We start from the raw sequence: 24,735 nt of genomic DNA, 5'->3' as shown, positions 1-24,735 counted from the left end.
GAAAGTGCAGAGACAGGCCAGTGTAACCACACTGGCAATTTCCAATGAACTAAATGTGGAAAAGAGATCATGGAAAAACCATAAAATAATGCTACTAAGGACGAGTCTAAGCCTCCCTTTGCCAGGGAGATAAAAGCAGAAAAGTTAAAACAGACCATGAGTTTTAATTAGCAAAGCACATGATAAGCCATATTAAAAGGTTTCAATAATGTGTGATAAGGTAAGCCAAAAAGAAACCCCAGTAAAAGGCAAACATTACAATATGAGAAAGAGGTTCAAATAACAGCTACTACAGATAAGTTCAGAAAATTATTAAATGCCTTCTTTGTTTGAGTCTCCAGAAGCAGGGAGAGACTGTGGTCAGATAAAGGTCTTTGTGCCCGGGGAATGACGTGCAGGCATGAGCTCTCCTTGCTGATGCTCTGAACTGGGCATGCACAAGCTGCCTCTGAACTGCAGGCCATGACCCTGCCTTCCTGGTGCTCGGGTGCATTTGATGGGACTTGCTGAGAAGCACAGCTCATCAGTTCAGGCACTGCAACATGGCCGGAGCTGGCCTCCAGCCAGCTGGCTCCCAGAGGGATCAAAGTTCAAATCTGCCTGCAATCAGCTCTGCGAACATGGCCAAAATTAATTTGGACATGAAGATAAAACTACAGGGCAAAGCACAGGGCAAAAAAAAAATCCAGGAAGGGAAATATTTTTATGAGGTCAGACAGTTCAGGTTAGAACGCTGATGAAATTCAGCACAGAATACTTAAGGATTTATTGTGCTTTCATGTGCGTAAACTGTGTTTATTTGTGAAAAAGCAAAAAAAGCCTGACCAAATAAAAAACAACTCCTAGTTCCTCAGTACTGTGATTTATATGCATGTGTAAACACTATGATGAAATTCTTGCTCCGATTCTTTTCTTCTCTGTCTCCAACCCCATAGCAACTACTATCTAACTGGTGAGAGTTATCAAAAGTATTGAATTATCTGCATGATGTCTAAAGGGGTTTAAGTTACCTGAAGGGCAAGTTGTAAATGGAAAAAATATTCCTTTGAAACATGGGCATTTTTTTTAAAACAAACTAAAATTACATAAGGCAGAGGAGCTTCAGAAGACTACAGCAAGGGGAAGAACTACCTTTTCCAGAAAAGAGGGAAAGATGAAATTTTCTGTTTTATAATCTTTCTAGATCTACTGTCTAGATTGAATAATTGTAATACACTCTCTATTTTTAACCTTTAAAACTAAAGTTTACTAATACTTGGATTTTTCAAAAACAGTGTAAAACCCCTACCAGAAGACAAATTAACAGTAGATGCTATGTATTTTGACCAAGGCAAAGTCCTACATTACTTTCTTACCAGCAAGTAAAGATGTATATTATCACCCTAAGATATGTGCTCAAAAGCAGCTAGAGCTGCTGATAAAGTTGTACTCAGAGTAGATATTTATTATTCGCTTTCATAGCAGGAAATGGCATTGATGTGTGCAGAGACAAGGAAAATTCTCCTAAAACCAGGCACAAGAAATAGGAGTAAGGGACAGGATTAAGACTTAAACTGAAAAAAAGTCCAAAGCATCAAGAAAAAAAAACTTTAAAAAAACCTAGACACAGAAAAAAAAGTATGATACAAAAATCAGTTTCTGATTAAAGGATTTTTTTCAATGCTGTGATTGTATAAAAAAAAGCACCAGCAATAAACTTGTGTGTAGTTAACACAACTGATGTTTTTCCAAAGGAATATTCCACATTTTCTTGCCTAATTGTTTGGTATCAACAGTCATAAAGTTCTGGTCTTAATCTGAAGTTTACTTTGTCCCGTGTTATAGACCTCAAACAGTTTAAACACATAACATGTGACTATAATGCATGTTCTGTTTCCACTTCTGTTTCAAAAGTCTCCACACAATTTCACACTCCAGATATTTAACAATCCCTTAGAAGAATTTGCTGGAGAAGTCATCCATGAAGAACTGGGGGAGAACGATTTGCCTTGTTCAACACAGAAAGATTAGGAAGATAGAACAGTTTTGATGAGAAGATCCCTGGTCTCATGGAATGAGGTCAGAAATGAGAACAGGAGGCATGTGCAAAGGAGAAAGCTGCCTGTTCTCATCTGATCTATTAAAAAAATTCCACAGCAATGCAGAGAGGCTCTGCATAATAAATTACCTTCTCTATAGCTGGACTACGCAAACAAAGCTCGGTTCAATTATTTGTTACAAATCACATATGCCAAGTACACGGTAGAAGAATTAGAACATCCCCTGCAATATCATATATTCCTATAGCACAAATATTACACAATCTGTGGGCCTTGTTTCATGATCTAGAAGTCCATAAGTGGAGGTTTTACCCAGGACAGCTATGGATTTGGCATAACATGTTGTACCACACCACCACCACTTTCAAAGAGAAGATTATGAAATACCAAGGGTGTTGGGGTTTTTTTGTGAAATATAGAAAAACTGAAGGAATTATCACACTTAAGAATTTTACTTTTCCTCAGAAGGAGGAATACTCCATGAAGGAGTATTAAACACGGAACATTTGTCATTTTGCCCTGACATCCCACTTATAGTTGAAGGAAGGTGGGTGGTAGAACGGTATGGGGAAAGTCAAGTACTATTTATTAGCCCAGGCAGAAATAATGCTGCCAATTTTTATCAGTACACTTTTGAGGCACTTCCTTTAATTGCAGATGTAATTTGAATCAGCAGTCAGGACAAGTCAGGAGCTAAAGAAATAAGGCTTAGCTAGCACTGCAGATGTGATTCTGGAGACATTTAAGCCTTCAGAACAAAACAGGTTGTTACAAGGATCTTTCTGCCATTGACAGAAAACTGGTTTTGTACACACAAACGCATACTAGTTCTCTTGCATTATACATTAATATCATTAAGTAAACCTAGCCATGGAAATCCATAATTCTCCTGTTATTAAAATCATATGAAACAAAATCTTGTAATATAGCACATATTCCACAATAAACAAATTGGCACGCAGTGGCTGCTATGCATCGTAAGCAATCCTGTGATAAAGTAAATAGATCTACCTTGGCTCTACCACAAAATTAATCAATAATAGTATCTGAGCTAATGAAACAGCAACTTGTAAAAACCAGTGTTTCCCATCAGCTTTTATGAAACATGATTAATTTCTATGCATTAAACTGTATTACCAAGGAGGGAAATCATTAAGCATCTTTCAGCTACCCCTCGTTGATAGTAATAAGAAAAGAGTTGTTGTTTCTGAAGCTATTCCAGTCCATGGAATTTTTATAAATCCAATTACTTGGATGGGAGAGGAATATTCAAAACACTTATAAACCCTTGCATATTCCTGCTATTCTTCTCACAGGCACCAGGGAGCCTTTATAAACAGCTGAAATCAAGTCTTTGCTGAAAAGTAGTTATGCACAGTCTCAAATGCTTTGCTTGACGGATGGCAAAATTCATGGGCATTCTGTTTTAAATTCATTGCAGTTGACACAAATGATCTCCTGGTAAAGGAAAAGGGTAAGATTGCTAGTCTAGCACTGTCAAGCCCATAGAGGAAGGATGCCAGCAAGTAGTGTTCCATGGTCAGCTCAAAATCCTTAAAAAACAGTTTTAGAAACAAAATTTTGACTCTGTGACTTCTCTTTTCTAATCTGAAAAGGGGATGAGCATGGAAAGCAGTGTGGGGGAAAGTGTGTTTGCCTAAGAAGTTAATAAAGAAAAAAGGGCACTGATGAGGAAGTCAGAAAGACATGGATTTGAAATATTTTTCCCTCTGAAACATAAACAGAACCTGTATATGCTGAGCCTGAGCTGAAGAGAAAATGAATTAGTCATTGCACCTGCAATTGCCAAAGAAAATCTGCCAAATGCTGAATAAGATAACCTGTTTCTTTTTTATTTCTAAAATCTGGCTTCCAATAAAATCCTTCCCTCAAGGCAGAGTAGATGATCCAGCAAGGCTCTGGAGAGTGGCTGAAGAGTTGTGATGTTCAGCCACAGACTCAGTACTCAGAATGGCCAGAGGCTGGCCCAGGACTGAGCCAAGAGGTAGCTAGGCGGGTAAGGATGACTCAAAGAGATGCGTAAAGCAATGTCATTCCACTTGAGACATGAAGATCCACAACACTTCACACTCTAAGCTATTTTGCAGCAAAGACATTTCAAGATCCTTACAGTGATTGCTATATAATTCTAGCCCCAATTTAGGCAAAGGAAAACAAAGCCAGTGAGGTTAAAAGCATTTGTCAAGAAAGTGGTCCCAGTGGTAGAACAGGAAAAGACATCCCAGTCCACATCTTCATCTCGCCGAGGTCCATGAGTTTTGCTGCTATCTTCACCAGACTCACTCTTTCACAAGAAAGTGTTCCCATTTTCACACTTTTTCTCAGTTATTTGTGCCTTTCATCTTAAAAGATACAAAACAATAGCAAAACCTAACCCTCATCTCTGAAAACTAATTTATTAAATGGAAGAGTGATTATCACTAATCTCAAGTATCCTAGAAGTTTGTTTAAAGCCAAAAGATATTAGGAAGATTATATTTCATTATTAACATTGAGACACTTAGTATGCATTTGGAACTTGTAGAGGAAATCAACATATTTTTCCTGGGATGCTATTACAGAAGCTTACCAGCTGAGGGCAAGTCAGGCATTCCTCACCAGGACAAATATACATGGACACAGATGAAATGTCTCAATGAGTAATCCCTGGCCCAGGGATAATCTGATTTCTAAGGTGCAGCTTGCTTTTTTTATTTGGGCCCCTCATATCTATTTACTCTCAGGTAGGAGAAGGTGGTTAGCAGGTATTCAGCTCCTTCTTTGGTCCCAGGCTTAAATTAATAGGAAAAGGCAATGCAGCTTTTCTAATTTTCCTTATTGAGACTAATTAAAAAAGTCATCTCTTAATAAGGCAATTAATATTTAGATCCATCTCCTTTGAATTAAATTGATATCACATAAACTAACCTAATTAACACCTGAGGAGAACAAAGAATGATTCAGAATTATTTATTTTATTTCATATTATTTAAAAAAGCATATGTAACTATACTCTTGCCTCCTGATGGCGAGAGTAATAACTGAAAAAGTATAATTTTTGCCTGGAAAAGGGCATTTGCCCAAATGAAGCAAAAAATCTCCACTGCTTTTATCTATTTCTATACAACAGAAGGTTGTTTAAAATAAACTGAATGTAATACTATCAGGAGGGAATGTGTCACCCTTTGGAAAACAAAACATGAAGTGCATGAAGAAGATTATTACAGCAAGTCTGTTTTTTGTAGGACAGTTCTTTAAATTGTAGAGATTTCTCTGCAGGGATGGCTTCTGAACTTTTCAGTGCTGGCAGGTGCACGGTTTTCTCTTTCTATTAAAATATCCAGAAATTTGAGAATCCTGTCCAATACTCAGAGGGTACCATTTCCAAAGCACCTGAACATCTGTTCTAGTGCAAAATTCACACACTTGCAGTCAAAGTTTCCTCCCCATTGACTATGCTGTCTTCATCTTCCAATTTGACAGCTTCAGTAAAAGATTTTATACAAGCCTTACTTTGGTGGGGAACATGGAGTTGTAATCACATGAATTTTGCTGTTATAACTCCAGTTAACAGTATGACACCACTATGAATTTTTTCTCATGCCACACATTGACAGCTAAAGTTGCATTGTTTTATCATTGTTAGCATAGGAATAGCAATGCAAAAGGTACCACAGAACAGCAAACAACCCAAACACTGCACATATAGACTGAGCAACACTCGAGGAAAGCCATCTTATTTCATACGTGTTTGTCAAACAGGTGCCGAATTCTTAACTTAGGTAAATAAACTCATAAAGTTTACAGTCTAGCCCTCACTGAAGCTTTATGTCCAAACATGTAGGCTCTGGACCTCTCTGAGGAAAGCTCACAGTGGTGTAGCTGCAGCAGTCTCACTGGTTCACAGTGCAGCTAATTCTAGTCTGTACTTTCCTTCAGTAGAACTATCATGCCAGCAGAGGTGCTTATTTCTCATGCTTGAGATAGAAGCAGGCCAGCAGCTGGGCAGAATTCAAAGGCTAGCACTCCTATGACTAAGTACTATGCTCTGCAAAATGAAGTCCTTGGATATTTTGTCCTTCTGACCTCTGCTTATGCAGAGACGAGCCAGCAAGTGGAGCCTCAATCACTCCATGATTCCTTTCCATTTACCTCATCAATAAGCCCCTTAAGTCATGTGCCATCTCTCTTCTTTATACTGAATACTGAGGAGAATGAAGCTCTATGAGCTTAAAATAAACCTTTTCCTTCAAATACTCTCACCAGGATCAAAGGTAGCTGCGGATCTAGGGGAGGAGTCTTGGAATGACAGCTCTTTGTACTACCCATATACACATCTAACTTTCTGTTCTGCTGAAGGTCAAGTTTGTTGCACTGTATGACTCACAGGATCTAAATATGAAAATATGATAATATTGTTTGCAGGTATGCAATAATAATTCTCTTTCTTGCCAGACTGTGATGTGTGTATTTAATTATATTCATGCAAAGATTCTGGTTTAAAAAAATATTACGAGTCATTCTCTTCCCTTATGTGGATCTATAGAACTTCAGCCAAAATTGTGATGTACAGTGATTAATATAATACAATGTTTGGGACTATGATTGGCCTCCAATGTATCACAGTTCTCTTCTGAATTTTAAAGACCACAGTCTTAGTTTTATTTTATTCTTGATGGCTTCTTATTTAAACAATCTTTAAGACATAGTTTATTGTCTTGAAGACAATAGATTTTGCTCTATCAAATATTATTATTCTGTAAGTATTTAGCACAGTTAGAAGTAACAAAGCAGAATTACCAAACAATTTCATAGTGATAATCATCATACCATTTCAAAGCAACAAATATCTAGGGAAGATCTTGGACCAGCTGTTGGTGATATTTACCAGAAGGATCACCTAATAGGAAGAGCAATACAGAACAAAACCACCATTGCCAAAGGGGGCACATGGCAAGCAAAGTTAATTCCTTCTCTAGGATACATAATCTGCCATCATATTTCCTTCAAGTCACCGGCAGTATTGTTCTTCAAAATTCTGGCCTGCTATTCATTATTAGAAAAAAACCCACTCCTGCTCCCAGGCCCTCAGTTTGAAATCTAATATAATAAAACACAACTACGTAGGTATCTGAATAATACACTTGTAATTATAGGCATACACATACATACATACATATAAATACTTCCAGCTTGTTCTGAAGCATCTGCATGTTTGTTTTATGCAACAGGACTGACAGATCAATGTAAAAATGTGTCTGCACTTGTTAGAAGAATACACACTGCTCCAATACTATTCAGTCACCAGTAAGGAAATCCTCACATAAGAAGGAAAATAAATATTACTCTCCATTATTTATCAGATTTCTGCTATAGGCTTAATAATTAAAATATTTCCCCCTTTCCAAATTAAGACTATGCCAGGAATAAGGGTCAATAAGATAATGTAATTTGCTTTATTATATTTCCAAAATATTATATTAATTCATTTCATGAGAGATACTTCCACACTTAGCATTATCACACTTTTTTCCAGATATCAAAATGGTCATTATCATCTTAACACTTTGCTGAAAATTTATAAATAAATTCCTTTTACCATTTTTTAATTTATGGGAAATTTCGCCATTTACCGGGTTATGTAAGAGACAAAGTATGGTTAAAATTTGCTGTGAACCTATGTGCAAGGCTTTTAATATGTCTCCATTTGGGCAAGTCAAGAACATATTGAAAATACCTACCTGGAATCGATAAAAGGTGCCATCATCCTTCAGTGTTAGAACATGGTCTGAGATTGGAAAGAAATAGCCATGTGCTGCCATCAGTGTTCCTAAATGTAGAGCTTCCACTGTTTGAAGAAAAAAGAAAGATAAACTTTAAAAGTGAAATAACTTCTTTTCAGCAGTTTAGTTTTGTTGTTAAGATTCACCTGATCTCCTGCAGATAACCACTTTGTTCTCAGTCAAAGACTTGCCATCATGAAAGACCTGTCTTTTTCTATGTAATATAACGACACAACCAAAAAAACCCCTGTACTTTCCTTCACAAATAACTTTAAAATGTCCCATTTGCAGCTGCAGCTCCACTACTTATATCAGCATTAGCAGGTAGCTACCTCAGTGTTCACTCACTTGTTCTGAAGCTAAAAACAGCCCTCATTTTTACTCTGATGGTGCAGCCTACTTTTATTCTTTAAAACAGTTTCTGATTACATGTTAAAATAGTTGATTCCAATTACATGATATCGTCCTCACTAGCTTTATCAGAGCTACTCTAAAGGGGAGAGATTTCCTTAAAAGTTTCTCATTACTGGGAAAATAACAAAGAAACATAGGATACCAGAACAGTTGAGGTTGGAAGGGACCTCTGGAGGTCATCTCATACTTGCTCAAGCAGAGACACCTTGAACTGCTTGCTGAGGAACATGTCCAAGTGTTTTCTGTATAGCTCAAAGGAGTGAGACTCCACAACCTCTCTGGGCAACCTGCACTAGTGTTCAGTCATCCTCACGGTAAAAAAGTGTTTCCTGATGCTCAGTGGGATCCTCCTGTGTTTCAGTTTGTGCCCATTGACTCTTGTCCTATCACTGGGCAACACTGAATAGAGACTGGCTCCAACTTTTCTACATGCTCCCATCAGGTATTTATACATATAGATAAGTTTCCACCTGAGCCTTCTCTTCTCTAGACTGAACAGAATCTTTTCTCATACAAGAGATGCTCCAGGCCCTTAAACATCTTTGTAGCCCTCTCTTGGAGTCCCTTCAGTGTGTGCATATCTCTCTTGTGGTGACAAGTCCAGAACTGGACACATAGAGGACAAATTCAATTCACTTTAATAAAAAAATTCTAGTATGCAACAGTAAGGTTTATATGTGCTCCTGTATTTTCAGTGAATCACTGTCCAGTACCAGACCCTGAAGTCTTTAGCTCAGCATTGTCATTATTTGGCTGATAAAAACACAATGTTGGAAGAAAGAGAACTGCATTAGTTGGAGTCATGGTGTTGTTGCAGTATTTAAGTCCTTCTATCTCTTTACCATATTTCTTTACCAACCTTGTAACAACTCCAGTACAAGTCCTGAAAATATCTGTACAGCAATTTCTGCTTTACCATTTAAAATTTCCTGGCAAAATCCACTAATATCAGTCCACAACCACCAAAGCATTCTAATTTTGGAAGTTATATGATAAAGCCATCAGTTACAGGAGCTGGTGCTAGAGAGGACAACGCTGCTGCTGAACAACACCAGGAATGAGAAAATTTAGAAGACCAATAAAAAAACCATAATGAACACCTAAGGAGTAAGGGAAAGATGGGAAAGGGGAGGAAGAAAAAGGCAAAAAACAGAAGGAGAAAGACAAAACCAGCAAGATCTGCCTAAAAAAATTATTAAAATATGAAATCAGCATGAATCCATAAAGTATGCAGAATCAGTAAGGATGCATATTTGCAGTAAGAAAAACATGTTACACCACCACAAGTTACAGAGATTCATATTCATCTTCTAAGAAGTGCTTATTTCTTCCTATTGCCTTAATTTGGCTTTCAGCAATGGCAAGCATAAATATTGGAGCACAGCTTTGTCTCACCCTGCCTCTAAAAAACATTACTGCCTATCTGACTAGCAGTTACAGCATCATCAGGCAGAAAGAAATGTGAATCCTGATATCTGCGTTCTTGCTAACACAGAGAGTTTCACTTATGCTTCACCCACTGTTATTTTGAATATGAGAAGTAAACACAGGTTTATTCACTTACCCATACTTATCAGCATCCCAAAAAATTCCATCCTTCACTCTTTGCTCACCTGAAGACATTCACTGGCATAGGAGATACAGGAGAAGCAGTGGGACATCTTTAAACTAACCTAAAGCCAGCAAGCATGTGAAAGGAACAAGAAAGGGCATCTGGAAAGTACTTAGCTGAGATCACAAAACTCTACCAGGATTTATTTGATACCAAATAATTATTGCCATTTCTGTGTTTAGCAAACTGGTTCCTGTCCCTCCAGCAGAGCCATTACCTAAGAAAATACAACACACTCTCTCTGGTAGTGAGCTCTCTGGCCTGCTGTAAAATGCCACAATGCTATTAACAAGCCATTTCCCACTTGCAAGCCTATAAGGATTGTCTCTAACAGAAAAAGGTAGTTGCTTCACTCCTTGTGCTTGTGATGTCTGTAAATCCCCATGTGAACTTTGTCCTAATTATTATAAGTTCACATATTGTAGTTACTCATTCATTTCAAGCTGCTAAATTCTATTATTCCATGGATCAGAAATTTTGAGTCAATGCTTTCTCTAGTGAGTCAGTTGCTGAGGTTCTTTTTACTTTGGTTCACTTCATCTGCCTTTTAATTTTATTAAGCTTTTCTTTGTTCTTCACATTGGAACTTATTCCCAATTCCAAAAAACTTTATTTTTGCAGGTATTATGTATCTTCATGTGTGATAGGTTGACCTTGGCTAGACATCAGGTGCCCACCAAGCCACTCTATCACTCCCCTTCCCAGCCAGACAGAGGAGAGAGAGTAAGATGGAAAATGACACAGATTGAGATAAGGCAGTTTACTAAAGCCAAAGTTTACGTGTGCACAAAGTTTATTCTCTATTCCCATTAGCAAGTGGTGTTTGGCTACTTCCTGGGAAGTAGGGCTTTTAGTACACATGACAGTTTCTCAGCAGGTAGACATTGTAAACAACAAATGCCCCCCTTCCTCCTCCTTTCCTTAGCTTTTATATCTGAGCTGTCATATGGTGTGGGAATATCCCTTTAGTTAGTTTGGGTCAGATGGCCTACTTGTGTCCCCTCCCAGGATCTTGCTCTCGACTGGGGAAGGAATGTTACAGTGTAGATGCTGTGCCAGCACTGCTCAGCAGTAGCCCAAACACCAGTGTGTTATCAACACCTTTCCAGCTACCAATGCAAAGCATAGCACTGTGAGGACTGCTATGGGAAAATGAACTCCCATCTCAGCCAGACCCAATACATTGTGGAATGAGAGAAAAACAAAGGAAGAAATGTGCTGACATTTTTTAGAGAAAGGATTTCTTAGACAAGGGTGACAGGGCCTGCCAGGGAGCTCTGACGCAGATGAGAGTTCATTCTCTTTAGATTTAGCAGAAACTAAATAGGCTCCAGATTTGTTTCATGTTCTTCCTGGATTCTGCATTATAATATTTTTCAAGATCACAAGGAGCTCACATTATTGCCCTTTACCCAGCAATTTTTAGACCACATCTGGACTACCATGTCCAGTTATGAATCACATGTCCGTTCCAGCACAAGAAAGACATCAACAAACTCGGAGTGAGTCCAGTGGGAGTTCATCAAGATCACTGGGGCTGGAGAATGCACCCTATAAGGAGAGGCTGGAGGAGCTGGGCTAGGTCAGACCGAAAAAAAGAATGTTTTGGGTGTGTCTAGCAGTACCTTTCCAATGCCTAAAAGGAGATTTCAAAATGAGGGAGCCAAGAACTTTATGGAGTTGCATGGCAATAAAACTAACTAACATTGTCTAAACTAAATAGACAATGGTAATAAATCAAATCAGGGATAGTTGTTACTTTCAGCCAAGCAGCAGGAGAGGCTGCCCAGAGACACTGTGCAATCTTCATCCTTGGAGGGTTTCAAGACCTGAACAGATAAAGTCCTGGGCAAAACGTTTGAGCTTACACTTGACACTAATTTGAGTAAGGGGTTGAATTAGAGTCCTCCTGAAGTCCCTCTCAACCTGAATTATATTACTACTCTGTGACTCTAGATGGTCAAGCAGAAGTGGAACAAAGAGCTTAAAAAAGGGATGAAGACAATTGGAGAAGAAATCATTTCAAAGCTCCTGCCAGAGCAGCCTATACTCCAGGCAAGGTTGGCTACAGTAGGAGTAAGAGCTTGTATTTCTCTCACTGACCACTGAGTCATAAACACAAGTACATATTCACTACTAGTTCTTTATGAAAAAATGGAAAGAGTGACCTGGCCTTTTTCAGAAGCCAATCAAGGTTATTTAAGGTTTAAATTTTTCCCAATAGCAGCCTACATCTCTTCTCAAGTTATGTATGGAGAGTAAGTTGGTTATACATTTACCTCAGGCAATCTCATTCAGCTAGAATGAATCCACACTAACTCAATGTTAAGGTGTATCTCTCTTCCTTTTAGCCACTAAGCATTAATATGGACATATAAACTTGTCACTTCTCTTTTTTTTTTCTTTAATTAATAGACAATTAGTTTTCATTTTTTTATGGCTATCAATCCATCAACTTTGTCCAGCATCACATACATATAAATGTACAAATATACCCTTTTAGTATCAACCTAAGATCCACTGTAGCTCATCCTTTGAGGGTTACAAAATTATACCTGGTGAATTATGTCCACAAGACTGTATGTCTGCCTCACACCAGGCTGCTAGAGAACTAATGCTGCTGCTCTTTGTGCAGTAGCAGTAGAATTACAACACAGAAAGAAAACTCAGCTCTTGGGATGTTTCTAATCTCTGAGCAAGAGGTTGTCCAGTGTATTACAGACACAACAAAGGCATCACTTTGATATACATCTCAATTTGCTAAAATCAGACTGAAAAATTACTGTGTGAAGCCAATGAAGTAGAACAGTAGGATTTAGGAAACAAAACCCTGAGCTTGAAAAAGAAAATGGAGCCAGCAGCAGACTAATCCAACATGCCTAAATTCTTAGAATTTAAATTCAGACAGCTTCTGTATCCCCCAGCTATTCCTGCATGTGAAGTTAGAGGATTTTCACTTAAGAAGCACATTTCATCTGCAAAAATGGCACATGTAGATTAGGAACATCAAAAATTTCTATGAAGTGGATTAGTTAAAAAGAAAAAAAAGGAGTCTGAGAGAAATGCTTTTAGACATAAAGGTTGCCAAGTAAAAAGAATAATGTTTATACATATTCAGAATAAAAATTTTAAAAAATTTGAGGAACAGAATAGAAGCAAAAAAAAATACTGGTTTTTTTTAGATTGCAAGTGTACACAGATTCATGCAGAAATGTGATATCTACACAACTATTATTTCCCAATCTTCAGTCACTGTGTATAAGAATATGCAATGTGAACTACCTTCTGAGTCACACCCAGACAGCCTCATCAAGAAGGCATAATTCAAACTACAGTCAACTACTATACGATGAATAAAAACTGCAGCCAGAGACATCACATAAAAAATCTGAGGGAGACAGAGCTCATGGAGATGTAACTGGTAGAATAGAGTAGACTTCAGCTTCTTCTGCTCTTGACACCGTGCTTTGAAGACATTGATTATCTGATCTAAGGTTCCAGATATACTTCCTAGTAGTTATACCATGGAAAAGTGGAATGGCATATTCAAAGAACAAATTTACTCAAATCACTGTTTTAATTTTTAGAGATGAAAAAGGAAAGTGTTGTGAGTTATAATAGCTAATGGAAAAGAAATGCCTCAGGTGAAAGACAAATGCATCTATATGAGCATGTTGCATTTCAACAGGATACAAAGTATTTTATATAAAATCAAAATATTGCTGTGGATGTAGGTTTGATTCTTAATGCTATTGCCGGCTTAAAAGCTCAGAAAAAGCTAAAAATTCCATGGTTCACTCTGCTGTTGAACTTTATTTAGCTGAGTGGGTGAAGTGAACAACACATGTACATAGATTGATTAGCAATCATTTCTGTGAGAAATAATATTGCCCAGCCATCTGCTGTGACATTACAAGACAGTGATCTTGACAGATTAAATGCCAGTCACTTTTAATATACTTTGTTATACAAGAGAGCCAGATATTTTCAGTGCTTTGGGACAATCCAAACCTGATGAAATCAAAAGAATGAAAAACATACTCTGGTGGCTGAGTTTTGGTTTTATTTTCTTTTTAAACATAGTGCAGTTTTCTCCTAAGTGTAATAGCTACTGCATGGATTGATGATAGTTTGTTCATCTTAAATTGCAGGGTATGGTAGTATCAGTGGAACAAGTTGTTTCTTATGATAACATCCACAGGAAGAGATTAAAAAGGATGAATGTTCCTTGTTTTTCCTTAGAATCAACGTTTCTGTTCTTTGAAACCCTTATTGGATATGTTTTCAGTGATTAGTGCGGATTCTACTTTTACTTACACATCTCAGGTCTACAGGTGATGGGGTCTATATATTTATGTTTACGCTTTATGGTATCATACTGTAATAGTTACAGTTTCGCAACATCTGAAGAGCCCTGCAGGAATCTCTGAGGGACCAAGAAAAGAAAAATAGGGTATTTTCCAATTGTGCTCCACTTTCAGGCGTAATTTTTTCATAGTCTATCTTATGTTCTCTTGTGCAGCTCAATCCTGGAGAAAGATTTCCTATAAGGAACGTGACTTAGGGCATTTTGTGTCCTGAATATTGTTATACGATGTAAGAAACAGGGAAAACCCCAAACTTGCCAGTTTTTCATATGCTTTTTGATACAAAAATGTCAAACAAATGAAAACTTCCCTTTCCACAGGACAATAAAGTGTTTATGATTCTGGGTTATTTGTTGAATCTAAAATCCATCACAGTACTGAAGTACATTGCTAAGCCACACAGCAGCCTGGAAAAAGAAGTAACGAGTCAGAACTTCACAAGAACACATTCATTGTAAGTGTCGAATGCCAAGACTTTATGTCAGTGTGAGAAGCAGGTTGTATTTTTTTACTCTAACTTAAAATTAATCCTTTGCAGCTTGTGTTCACACTGGCAATGAAATTACAGCAGGAGTGAGGGGAGAGTAAGTGATAAAGTGTAGGAGAGACTCACTCTCTGGGCCTGACTGTGGTGTTTAAATAGGAGAAAATAAAACAGTTAGAAGAGTTCTTGAACACCCACAACACTATAATTCCCCCTCTTTTTTGCCACCTGAAGGATCAAATTTGTAAGGGGAGCAGCACTCAGTGAGAGTTATTTCAGTGAGAACAAAACAGTTGATGAAGGCAGAGACACTATTTAACCCAATAGTTAAAATGAGATTCATACTTGATTCTAAGATACCCATCATAAACCAAAACCAAGTTATCTGTCAACACAGCAGTTTACCTAAATAGGTAGGATTTTGCTTGTGCTAGACAGTGGCTGCTAATGCCATCAGCAGGTCAGAGGCATTGGTAGGAGCATCACTAAGCAGGATAAGGAAGAAAACCTATGAAAGATGGGCCGTGAGTCCTCATCTGCCCAAGGCATGATAATGTCCACCCTTCCAGTCTGAGGTGATCTATAACATGGGGTGTATTTTAAGTCTAAAAACAATGATGCACACCTGAAACATCAACTCTTTTCCTCACAAAAGCATCCAGCAAAACAGGGACTGCAAGAGTGATGAAAGACAGTTATGTCTTGGTGCATTCTCTGCCTCACCACACCTCTTTTCTGCCACTGCCTCTAATGGGCAATGTCCTAAGATAAGAACACCAGGCGGGTATTTTAGAAGGAACTTCTGGATGCTCACGTAATTAATGCATTCCAGGATGGGGAGATGAGATTTTTGTGATTGACTTTCATCCGCATCAGCCTGCAAAAGGATATAAAATGCTTCTGAAGACTGGTCCAACAGGGCAAACCGGTCTTCTGAGGTTGCAGACAGTTTCTGGATGGAAACCTACCCTCCCCCAAACCCTCGCCCAACCTCACCCATCCCCAGCAGGGACACCTGCAGAGTACATCCAACCTGAAAGTGGAAACACTTTTGGACAGGTAAGTAAAATGCATAAAATGCACTAAGATCCAGTCAAATACAGAGAGAAAATCCTAGATCAGCTACATAGATGTTTTGTTGCTTGGTACTTGTGAATTCTGCAAGGCCAAAGACTGTAAACCTGAACGTTTCTAGCCGAACCTGCTTGTATTATAGCCCTTTAAACATAGACTGTTGACCGAATCTGAGACTAAGTGGACTTAGCTGCACCTAGACTTCTCCAAGAAATTTAGAAAGCAGGGGGGCCTTACTGAGGCTCATGACACAACCTATAATCCACTGTACTAGATGATACAGTTGCTATTTAGATACTGCATTGGCAATGTTTAGATATTGTATTAGCAATAAATCTAATCATAATCATCCACATAACCACTGTGTCCTACTTCTCATGCGTGATTGAGAGCTTCTCTCATTACTCTGCTGCGCAGACATATTACCAGTCTTGCTTTATGTGCTCACAGATTGTGGGTGAATTGGGACTGACCTAAATGTCTGATATAACCCTGAGAAACTTCTATCTAGACAAGATCAACAGTCTTTTCACCATGAAAGACTGAAGGAAAGGGGAAGCTGGCCTACAGTTTCTGGAAGGAACCAAAAAAACCAAAAACCAAAACCAGAGCAGAAGACCTTTCTTCACTCACAGGAGAGGAAAAAACAAAAGAAGAAAGTAAAGAATTCTCAAGTCAGAGAAAAAAAAAGATGTTAGTTCTGGAAAAAGAAGTTGCATCTCACTGCTAGCCATACACAAACCCTCCTCTTAAAAGTATTTTTAAGTACTTTTTAAGTATTGCCTGTTAAATTTTTTATTTGACTTTCCCACTGGATTTCAGTTGATTACATACTAACCATTGGCGCCTCCTATTAAAGTTTGATTTTATTCTCTTAATAAAATTGTATCTTGAAAGGCAGACTGCTGAGACCTCAAAATGTAATGACTTTACGTGAGCACCATAGTTTTCATGTTGACCAAAAACTAAAAAAAAAATAAAATATGGAGTTGCAACCTGAGGTCTCATGAAGCAGACCAACAAGGAGTGAGGTGCTGGCATTGAGCAGTGCTATAACTTCACCTCTGAAATATTTGTTTGAGGTGTTTATTTAGAAAACTGGAAACAGTGCAGCTGCAGAGGATGGAGGGAATCCAGCCAAGCTGTAACCAACAGACAGACTTAACCACCAGGCAAAACAGAACACGGCATAATTTGGTCACTAGATTTGGTCACAGTTCATTCAGCATGCAGTCATGAAAAGTGGCCTGAATGCGTTTAAAACTTTCCCTGTCATCTCTCACCTCAACTTTTTTAAGTACCTACCAATATCACAGCAGCAATCAGGCCTTCAGCTGGTGGAATTTAGCTTTGTACCCACAACGCAAGTCTGTATTTACAAAATTTTTCCTCTAATTTCACTACAACTATTCTTGAATTTTTCTATTTTCAATTTGGCAGAAATCATGGGCTTTTTGCTCTTCCATTACTGAGCACCTCTTGTTCCTTTAAATTGAAATGATGGAAGGGTGAAATCCAGATCCCTTTGAAATACGGGTTGCCTGTTTTCCTGCTGGCTCTTCCTCTGAAACTGCAACTTTTTAGTTTGAGCTTTGATTCACATGCTTCTTTAAGGCAAAATAGGGAAAATCAAAACCTGTGTGTCTTGCTTTCCCTAATGACTGTCTGAACTTGTGTCCATAAGATATTTCTGAACATTTCACTCCTTCGCCTCTCCAGTATGAAACTCTGTGCTAATATTTAAAGTCATATGTGCACCCTTTTGAGCAAACCTGCTAAAGACAAAACAAAACAAAAAAATATTCACAAAAAATCCAGTTACTGGAAATACACTGATTTTGAAAAATTTCTTAGATGAAATCATGTTCCCCAGTCTCAAGCATCTGTAAAACACCCAAAATATTGGACATAGACTACTTCTGTTCAGTAGTATAATTATTATGGTATTATTTCAGGTTTTCTTGTATACTACTTGCCAGTTGCTGCTAGCACACCAGATCTTCCTACTATCTTCAACTCCAGCTGCGGAGTCTGCAAACGTGATCAAATTGTTTGGCTGCAAATGTTTGGTGGGGAAGTATGTAATTCATTCTCCACGACACCTAAGAATTCATGCATGTGAGCATCAACCAGGAAATGCATTTTACATCATGATCGCCTCAAACACGGTGCCCTGTATGATGACAAACTTTCCTGGCCACACTACAGTGTCACTGCTTCTCCCTTTCTTTGTCCTACTCAAGGCAAGGCACCCTGCCAACTCCCCTCTCAGTCAGCTCTGTTTGGACACCACAGGCACAGGATCTTTTACAAGAGCATATTCAAAGCATAAGACCGGTAGGCACTGCCACAGCCAGCTATATATCTGGGGTGGGATTTCAAGGGAGGAGACCCATGTTTAAAACTTGGCAGATACAGAGCATGTGAATAACTAGTGTAGTTGATAAACCACTTAAATTCGTGGGCAGTGAATAGCAAAAGAGGGCACAAGCTTTTTCAGTGCACAAATTATTTGTTCCTGAAGGAACTACAGAAGATAATATTGTTGAATCAGAGGGACATCAGCTACTGTGGAGGTTTTGAAGTTGGGTGAGGGTAAGCAACAGGTAGCACTAACTCTTGCAAGGATTACTGCTGGTTAAGATGAATCATGACACTTTTTTAGTTTCTAACTCCGTTTTGATATGAATTGCTACTACACCAACCATTAACTTTCTATCATTGTGATGCATTGTTACCATAATCACAGAACACCCTCTTCTGACCAGGCAGTTCAGGAAATAGAACATGCAGCAGCCACAGCTAGAAAAATAACTGCCTCTTTCACTGCACTCAAAACAGTAAAGAATACAATCCTCTTTATAACAATTTTTATACCTCCAGCAAACTGAGAGCATAAAATGCTGCAAATAATGTATTTTTTCCTATAGGAAGAATGCTGTGATTTTAAAGTCCACCAGGAGTTTAAAGCTTTATAAGTACATTAGTGTCATTGAGACACACATCAAGGAAAAATACCAGCAAAGCTCAGGCAGGGTAACAACAAAGAGTGTGGAGGTAGCTTTTCCAGAGAATAACAGGAATATGATTTCCCATACACAGTTACCTGTCGCAGGGTATCTTGTCGTGAGGCCTTGGTCCGGTGGGGGAAGAAAGACACACAAGACACACTAGGATGGTGAGATAAGAGATGTCTGCCTGCTCAGCGCAGCAGGCAGCCTTTTATTGAGCTTACTAAGTTCTACTTTCCCACACACAACATAAACATATTTTCACAAAGACATCCAGGAGTTCAAGCACCTGCACATTATCAAACAGCCTCAACCATGTACTCCCTGCAACCCAAGGCCGTGTCCATGGAAACCATCTAACCAGCTCCACTGCTCCCATGGAACACGGCCTAACTTTTGCACTACCTCAAACTTTAATTGTGGGGCTACAACTTCACCCCACAGTTACCTCGGATGCACATACACAAAAAACCCCAAGGCAGTTATTACAAACAGGATCACCTTTAAAGAGTTCTCTTTGTCCATTATTTATAGTTCATTACTTTGACTGGTAAGTAAAATTAGTACATTGTCGTCATCAAAAGGAAGGATGAGAGGAAACTTCCCAATGTTGCAAAAGTCCATTTTATGCCATCCCATGTTCCTGTTGTCCTCCCCACCCCCAGTGCTCACTTTGCTCCATTGCATGGGATTTACACAGAAAATAGTAGAGAACTATCAGTTCAGCCAGACAAACTCTGCTATTAAAAATACAGAAATACTGATAGATATTAACTGGCTAAAATAGCTCAAAGAAAACCCTTTCATAAGTGGGTTTTTTTCTACAAAAAGAGAAGAGGCCTCAACGTATGACTTATTTCTTCTATAGTGGCAGAATCTAAAAGTAGAAGGAAGAGATAGCACTGATGAAAACAGCAGCAGCAAAAACTATCAAAGGCTTTAAAATAAATTGATAAAATTAAGAAAAGCATCTAGCTGGGTCAACATAAGAGTCAATCTGTGTTTTAAGGCAAGTTAAATATTAGACTGCCGAACTGTTAATCATAGTGTGTAATTTATTATTTAATCACCTTCAGTACTAAAGGGAAAAAGCTGGAAAATATGTCCTTAGGTTTTAGAAAGACATCCAGAAAAAAAGAAATTAATACAACTGACACCCATACAGATAACATGATAAGAACTATAATAAAGGTTAGAATGAGTGAAAATAAAGATAAACGCAACAGAAAAGAAAGACTCAAGACAACTTTTGTGGATGGGTGCAATGTCTTACAACTCTGTGAGTATTCTTACGTGGAATTAGTAAACATATAAGGTTATGAAAATCTGGTTACATATTATCTTGGATTCCCAGGGAGCTCTTGGCATGATTCCTCCAAATGTTTTTTAAGGTATCAAGCAGAACATAGGAAAAGCAATAGGTAGAAAGGCGGGAATAAAGGTCAGGCACAGCAGATCAGTTATCACACTGAAGGGAGGGTAACCACAGTAGCTGTGTCTAGTAGTTCCTGAACTGTTCATTATCATCCTAAATTGACGTGTGAATGATGATATTACATCAGATATAAAATTTGCTGAAAGTATAACATTACTGAGGTAAGCAAAAACTGAGTTGCGAGGAGATGTAGGACTTCATGGTACTGATTCACTAGACAATTCAACAGCAAATAGAACTGAATTTTGATAAATGTTAAACATTTCAAATATGAACCTCCACTCCCCAGGTTCACATGCCTCGTAAGTAGCTGCAAAGTAACTGCTGCTGCTCAAGGTAAACTAGAGGTGCTATATGAGATTCTGTGAAAATGTCTGCTCAAATCTCAGACAGAAAATAATGAATTACTAGGAAAGAAACAGAAAACAAACCACAAGACAGAAGCACACCCACATATTAAATTCTGAGCCCTCACTGCAAGAAGGACTTTGAGGTGCTGGAGTATGTACAAAAAAGGGCAGTGCAGCTGGTGAAAGATCTGGAGCACAAGTCTTATGAGGAGCAGCTGAGGGAGCTGAGGGTTTAGCCTGAAGAAAAGGAGGCTCAGAGGGGACCTTATTGCTCTCTACAACTACCTGAAAAGAGGTTGTGGCCAGGTGGGGGTTGGTCGCTTCTCCCAGACAACAACCAATAGGATGAGCAAATGCACTCAAAGTGCACCAAGGGAGATTTAGATTGGGTATTAGGAAAAATTTCTTCACAGAAGGGGTTGTCAAACATTGGCAAGGCTGGCCAGGGAAGTGTTGCGTCATTATCCCTGGAGGTATTTAAAAGATGTGTAGGTGTGGCTATGGAAGAGCAAGAATCAGGATGGGAACAGTTTCAGGAGTGGAAAAAGATATACAGCGATTGAAAGGACTTTATTATATGGACTTTACAGTTCTTATGTGTTTACAAATATATACGTTGTATGATTTCCCCTACAGTTGTAATTCCCAGGCTTGCCCAGGCATGTCTGGTGCCTGTTCCCTGCTTCCCTGCTTTTCCCTCTGATTGTCTGAAGAAGCTGCAGTGAGGAGAGAGCTACCATTTGTCCTTTCCTTCCCCGGTTCCTCCCCAGTTCCTCCCTCTTAGCCCAAGTCCCTATCTCTATTTGTTCCCTGGTTGTCTGTCTCATGCTCCACCCCATTTTCCGGTGCATTCCACACCAGAGCTCATAAAACCCCCCGCACACGTTCAATAAACTAGCATTGCAACCTCAGACCTCGTTTGAACCCCCTTCTGCAGTGCCGCGGTCCTTCACCCCTCCCCCACGGACCGTGGCATGTGGCACTTAGGGACAGGGTTTAGTGGAGGTGCAAGTGGTCAATAGCTGGACTTAATGATCTTAGAGGTTTTTTCCAGTCTTAATAATTCTATGATTCTAACCCACAGTTACCATGACATAGTGGCCGTTTATTATATTGTTGTTTTTTTAAATTTCATGCTAGTGGTTATATTTGATGATGTAAATAATTCTACCATTTCAAGAAGCAAATATTTCACATCTCTAATAAGCTTAAAAGCTATTAAAAGGTTAAGTTTTCCAGTTTACCTGAAGTATTACCATAAAATATTACCATAAACTAATTAAGAAGCAAACTTTCAAAAGCAAATGAAAATTACTTGTAATAATTTCTGCATGCCTGAATTAAATAGTCTTTTTATTGGTTGGATTTTTTTTATTTTTTTTTTTAAATTAATTACAGCTTCAGCTTTAGTGAGAACAGTAATTTTTTTTTTTTTTTTTTTTATTGGGGACCCCTGGTGGCCTAGTGGTTAGCATGCAGGACTCTCACCGCTGCGACCCAGGTTCGAATCCCAGCCAGTCCCCCGGGCAGATGGAGCCCGTTAGCCCTGTGAGGCCATCCATCTATGAGAAGGTCACTCTAAACAAACCTACGTCCTGAGGACCTCACTGCCATTGTCCAAGCTTGCTTGGCCCCGGCAGATGAACCTTAGGATTAAAGGGTGGGCTCAGTTCAGCGCAGGCTGTGTCTCACCTAAAAAATCCATTGTGCAGGCTGGAAAGGTAAAAAGACCTTTCCCCAAATCTTCGTTCGCGAAGACTGGCCATTATTATTATTAATTTTTTATCAGTCATAAAAATTCTATTGACACTAGATATTTTATATTTTGTGGATCCAAGTGTTCTGAAGCCAAATGAGGTCCTGCAGCTACACAACCACAGTAGACATGGCTCTTGTAACCCACCCTGCCACTCAAACAATGAACATTCTGAAAAATTGTCAAATTTGAGTAGAATGCAAGAGCAGAATGCAATCAGTGAAATTGGAAAAAGGGAGAAACATTAGAGGGAGAACATCTGAATGGAGAACAACACATGAATTAGATCCAATCAGGCAGCCATAAACAAATGAGGATCAGAGGATATTCTACACAGTAGAACTGAAGCATGAACCATGGAGATTAAGGAAAAAAAAAAAAAAGATGAGAGGACATGAAAAAAGAAGGAAGAAAAAGAGGGCACAATATATTGAAAAAATGAGAGAATGCCTAGGAAATATTAATGTGTCCAAGATGAAATGGCAAGCAATGTTCTTTGTACAGTAATTGATCTCGAACAATCACCCCTTCTGTGTGGACAGCAGTATTTCTCTATGGAAAAATGTGCTGTGGAAAACTTAAAACCCTCCTAAGGTCAATTACTAAAAAAATCAAGAGAGGGCCTTACATTATTCTTCCGGTCATCAAATACTACATATGACATGTAAATATCAAAACATTTATGTTTACTTGACTATAAATAGGTGCAGCAGCTGTTGGCAAGATGAAATAGGATTTCAAATGCTTTTATTCAATTAAGTTGTCCAGATTTAAAATCTCACTTCCACCTACTTGCACTTTCCATTACTACATAATGCAGTTCTTTGGCAAACAAGGAAGTAGAAATCTAATGAAGTCTCTAGACAGTTATTTAGCTGTTTTTAATTAATTATGCCACTGTGAATTGGAAATTAGTAAATGTTCTTCCTCTTAAACCCCCAAAACTTGGTATGATCCCAAAGGTTCAGAAGGAGGCTGTCAAACACTAAGAAAAGCACAAAAATTCCTAGTAACTTTAGTAGAAATGAGATAAAATATTTTATTAAGAAGGTCATTATAATTTAATTTATGCAACTAACTACTGAGCTATATTTCTAAAGGTTATCAGAATTCTCCCTAAAAGAGCATACATTTTCTAGGAGTCTTCATTTGTACTGTTGTCCTTAGCTAGCTCAATAAATATATGTTTTACTGTTATTAACAAAGACAGTAACATAATAATCTCTGACTATGCTGCTATTAGTGTGGAGAGTTACAAAGCAAGCGGAAAGGATGGGGAACAGAAAATATTTTTGAATTGGCAGGATTTGGGATCCAAAGCCAGTTATTTTGAAAATCTGATGCATCAGTAGGAAGTTAATACTGGCTTTACCTATGTTTGCCTTATGCTGAAATATTGCTTCCATATTCTGAGTGATGGTATCGAGGAAAAGGTTTTTGTACAGTACCTGGAAGAAGCTACCCACTTTAGGAACACCAGGTTTCTTAGAAGAACAATGTGGAAAATTTTCAAAGAAAACCAAGAAACAAAAATTGCCCAATTTGGGGCTTGATTCTAAAAACTGATTATAAAGCTTTCCAGACTTTATAAATCATTTGGAAGAAACCGGTATCAGTTTTGAATAGCATAACTTATATAGAGCTTTATGATATAGAGTTACTTTGAGGTAACTTCATGGGTAAAGATTTCAACTGTGAAATTTAGATTTCTTAAAGCCTACTTTGTTCCGTGAAAGAAAGGATGAAATACATTCCTTCAACTGGTGTAACAGAGCTTTTGAAGTTCTTCCCAATGAAATTACTTGAAATGAATGCTTAGTGAATTTTCAGATTCTATCATCTTGATCGGGTAACAGGTTTAGCATTAACTTTTTATCTGAATAGGCTTCTTCAGACTTATTTTTCTAATCTGTACTTTCTATTCGATTCAGTTCATTTTTCTTACTCTTCACTCAATAAGACTCCTAAAGACTTCAGTGAAATAAAGTCCATGCTGCCTTCCAAATTATGAAGAAAAAGCTGACTGTTGGTTTGTTTAAACTTTTAAAATCTAACTGGGTATCAGACACTTTTTAGAAACTAAATTTTGGATTTTAGCTTGAGATATAGCTTAAAGGCCATGTTACATCTAATCCTATTTTAGAAGGCACCTAGTTAAATCTTGTATCTTTTGGAATTAAAGATAAAACCTCCAGCTTTCTGCATAGATAGGAATTTCACCTTTAATTATTAAAACAAAGGATGAAGGAGTGAATTTCATGTGAAGGTATTACGCTTACTACGGAAAATAATTCTAAGTAGAATTTGTAGACTTTAATATTAAAGGCATGAATTATTTCCTATTAAAAAATACTTTTGAAGTCTTCACCACGGAATCAGGGCTAGCATTAAGAAAAATGAAATTTAAAAA

At 38.1% G+C, this 24,735-nt stretch overlaps 1 protein-coding gene across 9 annotated transcripts in view; it reads right to left on the bottom strand.

Annotated features, from left to right (window-relative positions):
- The window catches only part of RGS7 (regulator of G protein signaling 7), a 265,842-nt gene that overhangs the window by 66,147 nt on the left and 174,960 nt on the right, over positions 1-24,735 (bottom strand). For all 9 annotated transcript variants that reach the window (XR_003534385.1, XM_027684429.1, XM_027684421.1 and 6 more), the window contains exon 5: positions 7,781-7,887. Coding sequence is in view for 8 of the 9 variants with exons in the window: in XM_027684429.1 (XP_027540230.1) it covers positions 7,781-7,887 (107 nt within the window). In the remaining variant the exon portion in view is untranslated. The remainder of the gene's footprint in view (positions 1-7,780; positions 7,888-24,735) is intronic.

The sequence above is a fragment of the Neopelma chrysocephalum genome, unplaced genomic scaffold (genome assembly GCF_003984885.1).
Source record: "Neopelma chrysocephalum unplaced genomic scaffold, ASM398488v2 Primary Assembly neopelma1_23, whole genome shotgun sequence".
Classification (NCBI taxonomy): Eukaryota; Metazoa; Chordata; class Aves; order Passeriformes; family Pipridae; genus Neopelma; species Neopelma chrysocephalum.
Note: the sequence above shows the minus strand (reverse complement) of the source record. Positions and strands in the feature narration are given on the sequence as shown.